The sequence below is a fragment of the Aedes albopictus genome, chromosome 3 (assembly GCF_035046485.1).
Source record: "Aedes albopictus strain Foshan chromosome 3, AalbF5, whole genome shotgun sequence".
Classification (NCBI taxonomy): domain Eukaryota; kingdom Metazoa; phylum Arthropoda; class Insecta; order Diptera; family Culicidae; genus Aedes; species Aedes albopictus.
The window spans coordinates 338,541,618-338,556,296 of record NC_085138.1 but is presented as its reverse complement, the minus strand read 5'-3'; the positions used below and the strand labels follow the sequence as shown (position 1 = coordinate 338,556,296).

Genomic DNA, 14,679 nt, shown 5'->3' with positions numbered 1-14,679 from the left:
TGTAGCTGAATAATTATTATACTATAGAAAATTAAAAAATAATTTCACGTATTTTTGCATTCTCTTCCACCCACAGATACAACTCCGGCGGCAAATGTTTCTCGCAAGTGCACACCAAACACCTCACCGTGACGATCGACGCCTTCACGATACACAACTCGCTGTGGCAGGGCAAGAAGGCGAACCTCCCGAGCAAAAAGGACATGGCCCTGGTGATTTGAAGCACTCGCCGCGACGGCGGTGGCGCCGATCGCCGACGATCTGTTACTGCAACGAAAGTGCTATAAGAAGGAATTCCTGCGCCTCAGGAATCTCTCGTTTTTTTTTTTCTTTTTGGCGTTCGCGTTCCAAGGAAGGAGCATACCTACTCTGTGTGTCAAAACAACAACTAACCTGCACTGCAACAACCAAACCAGCAAAAAAACAGGAATGGGACAGTATTTTTCTTCCTCCCCCGGTAAATCGTGTCGTCGTGCGTGTAAGTTTGTCTATTTTTTATTTTCCGAGGGAAAAGTTTTGCTGCAATTATGATGGGCGAACCTCATGCAACGTGGATCCGAGGACAAAGGAACAATGCTCTGGGTAGTGAATGTGATTCATCATCAGCTTAGGGACTAGGGACTGCGTCAAACGAATTGAGTAGGTTTTTCAGGAGAAACTTGATTGATGAGCTAGTTCCGCTTGATTTTCCGCGTTGTCCGTTATAGAATCTTAGCAGAGTCAAAGAGCATCCAGCTCACCTTTCTTGTGTATTTTCCTCTTTGTAAAAAAAAACGTAGCCTTTCTCTTGTAAAATTCTAACCACACTTTCCGCTGCATGCTCTGAATAGTAGGATAACTCGAACAATTAACGACTGTTGTACATAGGCTATTATGGATATATCGATTATATTAGTTAGCGCTCTCTTTCTCTTCCTCTAAAGTTACACAGAAAAAAAAACAAACGAGTTAAGTTCATGTTCATGCGGAAAGGTCACTTTTAGGAAATCAAATTACTTGTCATTGGACGCAAAAAAAAACAAAGTTCTGTTTGTTACTGATCTACCAACAACACTCTATCGATTGCATACCGCGGTCAATAAATGCGTGTAGGAAGTGTGAAAGTTCTCCTCATTTAGGATACCTTTTTCTGGTGGTGTTTTAGGGACACCACCTCTTCGGACAACCTGTCCTGTCCTGATCCTTTCCTGACGTAACATAGGTTCGGACTTAAACTGGCAAAAAATGGGCCGTTGACTTTGCTGATTTTTGTTCATCGGAAGATGCTTTACTGCCATGTCCTATTCCATGCAATCTAATCTGATGGAATCATAGAAGCAATCTAATCTGATGGAATCGTAGAAGTATTACTGAAGGAATTTCAAAGGAAAAACCAGGAAGGACTTAATTGTCTATAGATCAGTTCAGAAGCTCAATATTAAAATGTGATGTTCGTCAAACTTGTATATTAGTATGTTTTCAAAAATTATCACAAAGGACGCCAAATTACAATTCTCAGTTGTAAGAGCACTAGTATCATCTAGTCATAATAAACGATTGAAAAATACTATCGTTTAGTATCAGTAGGTGGTACTAGAACTTTCACGCCCTTAATATTAGAGTTAGAATATGGCGTCCTCTCTGAAAACTGTAGGAAAAAAAACTGATCTACAAGTTTGGCGTACATCACATTTTATTATAAGGCTTCTGATCTGAGTTATAGACAAATGAGTCATACGATCGCCACATGACCGATAAAATCCTTGAACAGGTGAAAACACACAGAAAGAACCCTTTGAGGAGTCTCACAGGAAGATCACAGAGAACATTCTGTAGGAATTCCAGAAAGAAATTCTAAAAAATCTCAGAGAACTTGTGGAACCCGAGAAGAAAATTCTGGACGAATCCCATAAGAAATATCTGGAGGAATTCCTTACAAAGAAAAAACTAGAAAGAACTCTAGAATAAATGGAGATTGTTAGAAGAACTTTCTGGAGAAGTCCCAGGAGAAATTACTGGAAGGAACAGCTACAAGAAACAGCTGGATAAATTTCAGAATAAACTTCACCACAAATACCTATCAGAGAAATCTACTCCCTGATGAATTACAGATGGAATTTTGAAGGAATCACATACTTATCCTTGTGAAAAAACAGAAGAATTTCTCAAAAACACGAAGAACATAAGAAGGAACATTCAGAGGGAACTACTGGAGAAATTACAGAAAGAACTCTTGAGAAAATTTCAGAAAGAAAGGCAGGAGAAATACCAGATGAAAGTTCAGAAGAAATTCTTGAAAGAACCCCTTGAGGAATCTTAGAAGTTTTTTTTTTTTGAGAAATCTCAGAGGGATTTACTGAAAAGAATCTGAAGGAACTACAGGAGAAATATCAGAAAGAACTACTGAAAAAAAAATCAAATCACAAAGCAGCCTGAAGGTCGAGGCGTGTTTTCTTTTCCAAGATTCATGAAACTCGACACATCGCAAGCCAGGATTTAACACTGGTAAAACGTAGCCACTAGCTCTGAGAAACCAGGTAGCCGGAAGATCAACGAATGTGGCCAATGCGAGCATTGGGCAAGTTTGGCAGAGACATCGATTTTTGTGAATCGATTCGAATTGGACCAGCAGAATCGATTCGCCGATTTAATCGAATGCTTTGAATCGATGTTTTCACATTAGACCGGCCCACATTTGTATGGCGAGAAAGAAAAGTTGGAAAAATATACGGGGCACCCTCTAGAATCGTGCCTTTGGATGAGAAGAACAATCTGTGAAAGATTCAACTCAATCGGTTTAAAACTGAGCTGGCGCAAATGAGTTAAAGGTTTGTATGGGATTTTCAGTCCAAATATATGGGAAATTGGATGACCTACAGTCTCTCACTCAGTACACCGGTTCAGCGAGTTCGATTTAGCTCAGAATTGAAAGAATGGTAGTTGATACTCTAAGGAACAACTTTGTAGAAGACCATATCATGATAAAACTTATTTTAGTTGCGGTTTCAGCTAACGAAAGCAAGATGAGGACATCTTCCCCCGTTTACTCTCGGTTGTTACATGTAGCACGTGTTTGTCGGTCGAAGCTTGCGCACTACATCATAGGCAGCTATGTAATTCTTCATTGTTTCGATACCCGCCCACATGCGTGAGCAATTGAAATGAAGGACAACATAGCCGCCTATGATGTTGAGCGCAAGTTTCGAACAGCAAACACTTAGTGCATGTAACAACAGAGAGTAAACGGGGGAAGATGTCCTCATCCTGCTTTCGTTAGCTGAAACCGCAACTAAAATAAGTTTTATCATGATATGGTCTTCTACAAAGTTGTTCCTTAGAGTATCAACTACCATTCTTTCAATTCTGAGCTAAATCGAACTCGCTGAACCGGCGTACTGAGTGAGAGACTGTAGGTCATCCAATTTCCCATATATTTGGACTGAAAATCCCATACAAACCTTTAACTCATTTGCGCCAGCTCAGTTTTAAACCGATTGAGTTGAATCTTTCACAGATTGTTCTTCTCATCCAAAAGCACGATTCTAGAGGGTGCCCCGTGGAATTTTTCGACATTTTTGTATTTGGGCCAGTCTATTTCACATCGATTCGGTATTATGATAAATTGCAAAACCATAAAATGATACGTTTGCCGCATGGAGTACAAGTTCATGGGATGATTTATTTGATATCAATTTAATATAAAAAATTGAGATTGTAAATCGAACCGTCTCTGGAGGAATTCCTGTATGAATGCGTGGAGGATTCTGGAAGAAATCTCGAAGGAATCCCTGGATGAACTCCTGGAGGATTTTCTAGAGGAAACCTGGGAGGAATCCCTGGAGAAGAAACATCTTGAGGAATTCATGCAGGAATCCTTGGAGAAATTTCTGGAGATATTCTTGGAAGAACTCTTGGAGCGCTTTTTGGAAAATTGCTGGAGGAATCCCTAAAGAGATATCTGCAAGAACATCAGGAGGAATGCCTAGATGATCTTCTTGTCAAATTCATGGCGGAATCCCAGGTTGAACTCCTGGAGAAATCCTTAGAGGAATTCTTGAATAAATCCCTGGAAGAATCTTTAAAGGAATTCTGGGAGGAATCCCTGAAGAAATTTCTGAAGAAATTACTAGAGGGATTCCCCGAGAACTATTTCTGGAGAAATTCTTAGAGGAATTTCTGGAGGATCATCGGTAAAATTTCTGAAGGAATCTCTGGAAGAATCCTGAGAGGAATCCCTGCAGAAATTTCTCAAGAAATTCCAAGAGGATTGCCCAGAGGAATTCCAGTAGGAAACCCTGGAAAAAAATCCCGGAGGAATCCCTGGAAAAATTCCTAGAGGAATTCCTGAATAAATTCCTGAAAGAATTTCTATAGAAATCCATGGAGGAATTCCTGGATCAATTTCTGAAGAAATATCTAGGGTAATCCCTGGAGAAATTCTTGGTGAAATTTCTGGAAGAGTCCGTGGAGAAATACCTGGATGAAATCCTAGATGAATGCTTGGAGAAATACCTGGAATAATGCCCAGATAAATTCAGGGAGGAATGCCTGGGGGCATTCCCGAAGGATCCCAGAAGAAATCCTCGAAGGAGTTCCTAGAGGAATTTCAGAAGGAATTTATGCAGGAATCACTGGAGAAATTCTTGAAATAATTCCTGGACTAGTTGCTGGATGAACTCCGGGAGGAATTCCGGGGAAAATTTCTGAAGGAATCCCTAGAGGATTTTCTGGAGAAATTGCTGTAGGTATTGTGGAGTTATTCCTACAGAAATTCCTGGACGAATGCTAAGAGCAATCCCAATAGAAAATCCTGAAGGAATGCCGGGAGGAAGCCCTGGAGAAATTCCTGGAGACATGCCTGTAGGAATTCCTGGACGAATCTCTAGAAAAAATCCTTGAGAAATCTCTAGAGGAAGTCCTGGAGGAATCCCCATATACATTCCATGGGAAATCCCTGGAGGAATCTTTAGAGAAGTCCCTGGAGGGTTTCTCAGGGAATCTCTAAACAGTTCCTGGAGGAAGTCTAAGATTAATTCCTGGAAGAGTTTCTGGAAGAATTCCAGGAGGAATTCCTGAAGAAATCCCAAGAAGAGTTCTTGAAGGCATTTAAAAAAAAATCCTGGAAGTTGTTCCCGAAAGAATCACAGAAGTAAGGAAGGAGGAATCTTGGAGAAATTTGTGAAGAACCCCCATGATGAATCCCGGAAGCAATCCCATGAGGAATTCCCTAGGGAACTCACAAGAGCTTTCTTACTGAATTCCTGGTAGAAGCTCTGTAGGAATCCTTGGATGAAAATTTGAAGAAATCCATGTCTGCAGTAATTTATCTGGACGAATTATTGTAGGAATACTTCGATGGACCCCTAAAGGATTTTTTAAGAAATTCCTAGAAAATTTTTATTAATCTTATTGGAATCATTGGAGCAATCTCCAGCAGAACTCTGAAAGAAATTCTTGAAGAAATCTCTGATGGAATATCTGCAGAAATACCTCAAAGGATCTCTGGAGAAATTCCGGAACGAAACCTCGAAAACAGCACTCGAACAATCACTGGAGGAACCTTTAAAGATATCCCAGGAAAAAACCCGAAGAAATGTCAGATGGAATCCCTAGATGAATTCTTAAAGAATTTTCTGGAGAAGTTCAAGATGGAATCACTGCAGCAAGCTATGGAAAAAAATCCTGGAGGAATTGTTCATACTCATATAGGGCAGTGCATGAAATTATCTCCTTCTCTTTCACTCTTACAGAAATTTTGTAAACAACAAGGCCAAGAAACGTCAAAATCCCATACGATATCAAAACAATGCAGTGCCCTATAGTTTACGAAATATTTGTCATTGTAGTTCGGCGTTGATCCAAGGTTGCCGTGATTCACGTTGCGTTGGCCTTTTGTCGGGCTTGTTTGGCCAAAATATTTATCATGTGTAATGGAACCTTAAGAATTTTTCAGAAAAAAAGGCTTAGGGATGGATTTCTTAAGGAAATTACAACTATACTATCTCAGCAAATTTCTGCTTTCTGGAACTCCTGAAGTAATTACTTTTGCAATTTTTCAATTAAAACAGCAACAATTTGTAAGGGAATTCCTTTTGAAAATCTGATCAACTAAAGACCCAATTTTGACCTTTTATAAGCAGAGCCGTAGCGTGGTCTCACGGCGCCCTTGGCAAGCATCCAGATTGGCGCGCCCCACGACAATTAGACATTATTATTTTGCTAAATTTGTTCATTCAAAGTTATAAGTACGTTTTCGAAGTTTTCAAAGAGTATAAGTACGAACACATTTTGCATTTCAAGAATCATACTTGAACCAGCACAATAGTTAAAAATGACATTTCAGATTCTTAACATGAATGATGCATACATTTCTTAAGGAAATCTTAGTTTTTTTCCGGATTTTTTTAAATGAATTTTGTTTTCAAAAATACTGAATTGAATTTCAAGAGCATTCAGAAATCCTCAAACATTTTTACTATTTTTTGGCTATAGCTTCAATTGGTTTTATCAGATTTTGTAATAACTTCACCAAAAGTTTCTTCTGTAGTCCAATCAAAATATTTCTTAGAAGATCTGCAATACAATTTTCAGAAATCAATAGACAAAACATGGAAATGAAGGAATACCAGGAGAAATTCCTGAGGGAATCTCTATGAGTTTTTTTGAAATCTCTGGAAGATTTTTTTTTCTGGATTCATTGAATGAAATTATGAAAGAGATTGTGGAGGAATTCCTGCATTTATCCGAAGGGATAAATGATTAAAATCTTCAAGAAATTTAAGTAAGCATTCTAAATGGAGTTCATGGAGCAATTCGTGAAGAAATGCCCGTAATAGTTTGTAGAGGACCATTGGAAGAGTTAAAAAAAAACTTGGCAGAATTTTAGAAGGAATCTCTGAAAAAGTTTCTTAAGGAATTTTTGGATGAATTTCTGAAGGAATCTATAAATGGCTTTCAGAAGAAAGCTTTGGATAAATTTTAGATGAAGTTAATGGCAGATTTTCTAACGGAAAACCTGTAGAAATTTCTGAATTAATTCCAAATTTATAATTTTATGGAGGAATTTATGAAGACATTCATGAAAAGTTTTCTAGTGAAATTCTAGCAGAAATTTATGGAACAATCCCTAGTGAGCAAGGTACAGTTTCATAGAAGATTTTCTTTCAAAAATCCCTAGAAGAATTTCTGAAAGATTTCATTCTCAGAAGGACTTCAGAAGGAATCTCTGGAGTGATATCTAATGGAATCTCTGCAGGATTTTTCATAGGAATCCATGGAGGAATTACTAAAGAAATCTATTGAAGGGTTATTTAGTAATCCTAATAGACATTTTTGCAGGAATCCATTGAAGGAAATTATTAAATATCCATGTAGAAATGTCGAGAGGAATCTTTTGACTAATTTTTGAATAAATTCCTAGATAACTTCCAGAAAACCTCCCTGAAGGCATTTCTAAAGGGATTCTTCGAGAATTTTTAGTAGGAATATCCAAAAGAATTTTTCATTAGATTTTTTTAAATAATTTTTAATAAAAGATTTTGAGAGAATTTCTGGAGAAAGTCTTTGAAAATATTTCAAAGAAATCCCTTGAGGAATTTCTGAAATAGTTTTTTAAAGATTTTCTTAAAGAAACCCAGAAAAAAATCCGAAGAAATACCTGGTGAAATTTATGAAGAAGTTCCCGAAATATTTAATTTGTTTTAAGGGAATGAACATAAAAAATCACTGATTGTTTCGTGGGTAAATACCACTTGAATGATTTCTGTTAGATTTACAAGAGTTCAAGCCTGGAGAAACATTTATTGGTAATAACAATCGTCTTAGACCTGAAATATTTTTCATTTAAAATACTTGTTGTAAACACTCTAAAATATGTCAATAAATAAGTTTCCAGTAATTTTCAAAGAACAAATTTCACTAGAATATCGAAAAGTTATTGATTTTGCTTTGCTCCTTAAAAAACAACTAAAATAACTTCTTAAAATAAAAAACAAGCTGAATTCCCAGGTAACATCATGATAAATAATCTAGAGAACGAATTTTTGAGGAAAACGTAATGTAAACAAAACACTCGATTAATCTTCGAAATTTTGAAGTCTTGGTAACATACAAGAAACCAATAGCATCATACTGTTCCTTCTAGCCGTAGACTTTTTCAGCGCCCCTTAGAGGCTGGCGCCCTTGGCGGGGGCTCTGTTTACAAATCCTGGTTGAAACTATGACGGATTTTGGGAGAGATCCCCAACAGGGCTTTCTGAACAAACATCTGATCTGGAATAGTGCTTTTACATGTGCTTTTACAGTGATTTTACATGTAAAATCCTAAGAAAAATTGCTGGAGCACTTCCTGGTTAAATTCAGTTACGTGAAACTAAAGCAAAACATTTGTTCTTATTTTTTGAATAATAGCTGGAGGGAAACACTTGAGGAATTTCTTGAGAAAATTTGGGAATTTTGATACGAATTCCTGGAGAGTTTTCTGAAAAGTTTTTTGATACTAGATTTCCTCAGGCAAATACTCTTGCAGTTCATCTGAAGGGAATTTCTCTAGATTCTAATCGAATCTATCCTGGAATTCCAGAGGAAATTGTAAATAATAGTTTTTCCCTTAATTCAAAAACTACACAAGACAGTTTTTCTCGTTTTTTTAAGAATTTCGGGGAAGAAATCCTTCAAAATGTCCACCTTGAATCATTTATCTGTTTTTTTTTTCTGTTCTCATTTCACAAAAAAAAGTCATAAATTTGGGTTTTTCCAAGATTTTTTTTTTGTGAGCTTTACCCCATTTGGCATGACGGTCATTTGACATATTGGCCATTTGGCATAACAAGGATTATGTACATTCTTACCAAGAAGGCTATTCTTCGCATTATGCCAAACTGCATTATGCCAAATGACATTATACCAATGGGGTAGAACCATTTTTTTCTTGCTGATGGTTCTTAACCTGTTTTCCGCCGATGGAGCAACGGATGAATGAGTGAGCTCGTTCCATAATTTCAAAATTTAATGCAATTATCTCTTAATGTTCCAAGCCTTTTTAAGGTTTGGAATCCGTTGTCCGAATTTGTCCACGATTTTTTTCAGTACTTCATCCCAAAGATTCTACATCTTTTTCTCCCAGAGATTTTTCCCGGAGTTCCTCGGGAATTCTTTCAGGAGTTTCTTCGTTGATTGCAGTAAGACAATTTCCTATTAGAGATTCTTCTGCGGTACCTTTAGTAAATCGCTTGGGATTTCTCTAGGTAATTCTTATGGATTGCTCCAAAAATTGTTTTAGGATTACCCGAGGATTCTTTCAAGAATATTTTTGAGGGTATATCTCATAGGATTTTTTTTTTATTTCTGCTATAGGGGAACTTACGTATTTTGGGCAGTTTTGTTCTCTTCGTCATGGGGGTTTTTCTAAAACCTGTTGTTCTCAGAGTTGGCCTCAAATCCTTCCCAATCAAGCTGAGTTATATGCTCAAATTTCAGGCGATTTGGCCCACAAAAACCCCCCATGACGAAGAGAACAAACCTGCCGATAATACCCTTTGTCACCCTACTTATAGTTATAGTTATTTCTGGAAATTCCTACATAAATTTTTAGGGTGTCTCCTTCTCAGATTCCTCTAAGAATGTTTCTGGAATTCCTATAGATTAGTTATTCCTACAAAAATTTGAGATGCTTTTTGTAATTCCTCACGGAATTGTTTTTGAGTTTCCTCCAGTAGTTTCTAAAGGAATTCAACCAAGAATTCCTCTATGAGTTCCTTATGAGATTCTGTAACATTTCTGTAAGTGTTTCTACTAAAATTCCTTTAGGCAGTCTTACAGAATTCTTCTATGTAATTTCTAATAATTCCTTCAGAAATTCTTTCGAGATTTCTCGATGGTTTTTTTTTCAGAGATTCATTCTAAGATTCCTCCGAAAGCATGTTCCTGGGATTACTCTAGGTAATCTCGAAGGATTATCACTTTCATTGAAATTCGTCAAGCGATAATCCGCGAAAGTCTCTTCGAAATCCCTCCACAAGTGTTTTCGGAAAATGCACCAGAAGTTCCTTTGGAGAGCTTCCTTTGGGATCCATTACAGGTCACACCAGAAATTATCCATGATTTTCTTCTTAAATTTCTATACGAATACCTTCACGGATTTCTTTAGGAGTTTCTTTTAGGCTACCTTTTGAAAATCTAATTGAATTTTCCTATGCAATCACGTGAAATTTCTCCAGAATTACTTTCGGGATTCCCCAAGGGATTCCTTCTGGGATTCCTCCACACGAGTTTTTCTGAAACTTCTTCAGGTAATCTCGTACGATTCTACTTAGACGTTTTTTTTTATTTTGTTGAGAAGTTTTTGTTTAGTTATTTTGAAGGGTTCCACTCGGCCCTTTCAGAAGTTCCTTCTGGAATTAAGCCAGATGACTCTTTTTAAATTCCTTCTCCGATTTCCTCCGGTTTTTTACTCTTAGAAGTCCTGCGATTTCTTCTGAGATTTCTCCAGGAGTTTCTTTTGAAATTCTTACAGTAATTCTTCCCGAGCATCCGTAACAATTGATCTCCATCAGGAGTGCCTTCCGGAAATCTTTCAGAAGTTCCATTTGGATGCCCTCCTGGGGTTTCTTCTGGGAATTTTCCAGAAGTTTGTTCTAAAAATCGTCCTGGAGTTCTTTATTGGGACTCTACAGAAGTTCTTTTCTCGAATAATTGAAGCATTTAAGAGAAAAATGTTAAAAACAAAAGTTTCACTTGTATTGGTGGGATTCGAACCCATGACTCCGTATAGCTTGTCCGGCGCTTCGACCAACTGGGCCGAATAACAAGTTACGTCTCTGCGGAACTGGATTGCTTTGGGAACCTTCCAGAAGTTTTTTTTAGGAATCCTGCAGGAGTTCTTCCTGGAGAAATCTTTTGATGAAACTTCAGGATAAATCCAGAAGGAATTCTCGGAGGAATCCTAGACTAAAATCATGTAGAAATTTTTAATAGAATTCATGTGAATTTGAGTGAATTCAAGTGGTCTCATGTAATTCCTCAATGGGTATCTTCTGGGATTCCTCTGAGAATGTTACTGGACTTCCTCTAGGAAATCTTGTACGATTCTGCTTGATGGTCCCTCTCGTGTGTTACTTTGAGACTTATTTAAGCAATTTCTTAAGAAGTTTCTCTCGCAGAAGTCCCTTCAAAATCTCTCCAGGAATGTCTCCGAAAAATCCACCAGGCGTTTCTCCAGCCAGAGATTCTTCAGGAGTTTGATATTTCAATTAGAAACTCAATGAGGATTATCTTCAGAAGTTTCTGTTGAGATTCCTTCACGGACTTTCCACAATTACTTTTAAGATTCCATCTGGGATTACTCCTCGAGGGTTACTACGGGACAGGTTTTTGAGATTTCTTCACGTACCTAATCTCGTGCAGCCCGCTTAGATGTCTATTGGAATTCGTTAAGAAGTTTGTGTTTGGATATCAAAAATAGTTCCGGACCCACGAAACTTTCTTCCGGAATTGAACAAGATGTCTTCTTTTAAATTTCTCCAGGATTTCTTCTAGTTGTTTTTAGAAGTTCCTGCGATAATCTTGTCAATTATTTTCTGAATTTCCCCCATACATTCTGTCTGAGAATTCACCAGGAGTTTCTTTTAGGGTTCTCTCTGTAATTCGTTTCGGGTTTCTTCCAGGAGTTCTTTCTGAGAATCTTCCTCATGTTTTGCCTGAAAATTCTCTAGAAGTTCTTTATCAGAAGTTCCATCCAGGAACCAAGAAAGAGCCATCCAGGGGTTCGTTCTAAGAACCATCCAGAGGTGGAATCTTTAAGGATGTACTCATTCTCGCATGTCAAAGTAAGAAATCTCGACTCGAATGAGGTGACTCTCCATTTGATTTACACGGCGAGTCACTTCATTTGAGTCGTGATTGTTCACCTCGATATGCGAGTCGAGCTAGGTCACGTCCCTCCATTCGTAGAATGAGCACAGGAGTTTCTGTGAAAATCGCTAGATCCAATTTCTGGATTAACCGTCAGCATGAAATCTTAGAGTAATCCCAGACTAGGCTGCTTAAAGGAATTTCTGAAGAAATCTACAGAAGGAGTTTTCCTGATAGCTTTCCTGCAGTAATCCATAAATAGAGCTCGTAGATGAATTTTCAAAAGAAATTGCCAGATGCAATTGTGCTTATTCGACTAGACTATCGAGGTGAGAAATCTCGTATCGAATGAGGTGACTCGCAATGCAAATCAAATGGAGAGTCACCTCATGCGAGTCGAGATTTCTTACCTCGATATTCAAGTTGAGCTGCGTCACGTCACTCCATTCACAGAATGGGCACAAATTTCTGGTGAAACCCCTCGAGTTCCTGGGGATTTGGATTGTGAAAAGAACCAAGTCATGTACGATAGTGGAATCGAGTTCAGTCCTGCGTCTTTAGGGACGATGGTTAAGTGGCTCCGTAGCTTTGAGGAAAGAAACGCCCGTCTAGAGATTTGAGACGCGTGGGTACAATTCCCACCGGAATACAAGGATTCTTTTTTTGCAATTCAAATATCTAATTGTTCACCAAACACGTGTTTTTGTTATATACATGAATGTCAAAGCATTTTCATCATTGTAAAGTTAATTGACACTCATGGAATTCCTGTTAGAATTGTATCCAATTTACACAGGAAATTACTCTTGGAATTTACAAGATCGAAGATCTTTTTGAAATTATCCAGGAAAAAAACTGTTTTTTTTTTTGCTAAACTTCCACAGACAAGCCTTCGCGAAATTTCATGTTGACTACTAATAGTGAATTCCTCATGGAATTGTTCATCGAATTGCTCTTTATGATGAAATAATTGCTGAAATAATAGTTTTAGAGTTTAAATATTTCAGAATCCTACCCGAAAAACTTCCAGGAATTTGAGCCGGAATATTCAGTTTCAGTATTTCAGAAAGAATCACTTGAAGATAACGACTAATGCATCGTTCTCCACCAGTGGCTTCGAAATATTGAAGTATTGGTTTCAAACACGCATCTTACGTACGATTAACGAAAATCAGTGGCAACAAAAAACCTATTTCATCATTCCTTTTTGCCCACCTTTTTATTTTTCAAAGTTTTTTAGGAATCAACTCCCAAACAGAAGCAAACCACGTTCGAGGATAGCTAATACCAACAATAATTCACTCACACAAAAGTACTGACGGACGACAAAGAAGATGTAACTAAATAACTAAAACAAACACAATTTAACCTAGGAAATTGAAAATAAAAAAAAACAGTAGATAATAGTGATATAAGTATTAATTTATTTCATCCCTCGTTTTTCACCCCACCCCAGGGTAGCTTCCCTCGTAGTAGAAGTTGTATAATTCGAATTTGCTAAGCGTTGCTGTCGTTCTTCTTGTTTTTTAACCGTTTTCGTTTCGTACTTAACCTCACTCCCTTGGGAGCGACGCCGTTAACACCGAAAACCTTTAAACCTAACCCAATTGAACGCGGAACGCGGACAAACCCCCAGAAATGTTTCGATCAAAATGACCACAGCATCCAGGCCAAATCTGACGTGAGTAAACAAAAAAAAAACTGTATTATTATGATGGAGAGGAGCTGAACAAGACGCGAGAAAAAGTCCATTAGTTGTGTAAGTTGATGTTTGCGTGTTTGTGTGCGTGTGTGGCGCGATCGAATTCCCATAAACACGCAGCTGAATAAAAAGACTTTTGCGAATGTTTTTTTACATTTTAGGTTTTAGGATACTAATTCGTTTTGTTAACTTTTTCTGCCGCGGTGGTTGTCGTCGCAGATCCCGCGGACAAGTCTCTCACAAACACACACATACACACACACAATCCGTGTCTAATCATTACGTTTAGGGAAGAATAATCATGATGGAAGTAATACTTGGTATGCATATAATTTGTGGTTAACGCTTAACCTTGTGCAAGAGAAGGTGGGAATACGGTAACAAGGAAATTGAAATGGGAGCATTTGTGCAAACTAAACTAAAAATAAATCAAGAAATGATTAACTTATCGATGACTCAAATCAAACACAGAACGATGAGAAAAAAAGAGAAATGTTATTGAATAACTATTTAGGGCCGTGTATGCCGAAGTATGAAACAAAAAAAAAACAACACTGTAATTCCTAACTGATTTATATTTTAATCGAACTACCAACGGAATGAAAAAAAAACAACAAGATATGATTCGGCTGTTGATGGAGATGGACTTCCAGACGCAGCAACGCCACTTAATTTACTAGTAATTTGTTCTTTAATTAATAAAAAAAACCTCACCACTTTGTTCGAGAATGTATGTACATCAACCCAACCTCCTTAATATTGTGTATTAGTCTGATGGAAACAAAAAACAAAAAAGAGAAAACAACAACAAAAAATGGAACAAACCAAGTTAATGAACGAAAAACCAATTTTATTTAAGGATTAAAATATAATCGTTTTTATTAACAATCCGCACCAGGTGTTGATTGATCCGAAATGTTCCTGACTTAGGTATAAATCAGTTCAAATGATGCTGTCGTATGCCGCCTTGAAATCGATGAATATAAGGATGCGTTGGCACCTTCTCAAACAAAAAAGTGTCGCCATCATTACACCGAGAATCACCAGATAGCGTGGCCGGACGAGAAACTCTTCATAAGCGCTGTCAACGCCATGAACCACCTCCGCTTCCATAGAGGATATTGCATCACAACATTGCTTCCTGGAAG

The 14,679-nt window shown here is 37.6% G+C and overlaps 1 protein-coding gene across 1 annotated transcript in view; it reads left to right on the top strand.

Annotated features, from left to right (window-relative positions):
- The window catches only part of LOC109424724 (patronin), a gene marked incomplete in the record, with an annotated part of 310,451 nt that extends 296,032 nt beyond the window's left edge, over nucleotides 1–14,419 (top strand). The window contains 1 exon segment of the mRNA XM_062843097.1: nucleotides 77–14,419. Coding sequence (XP_062699081.1) covers nucleotides 77–221 — 145 coding nt within the window.
- Between the last annotated feature and the right edge of the window lie 260 nt (nucleotides 14,420–14,679).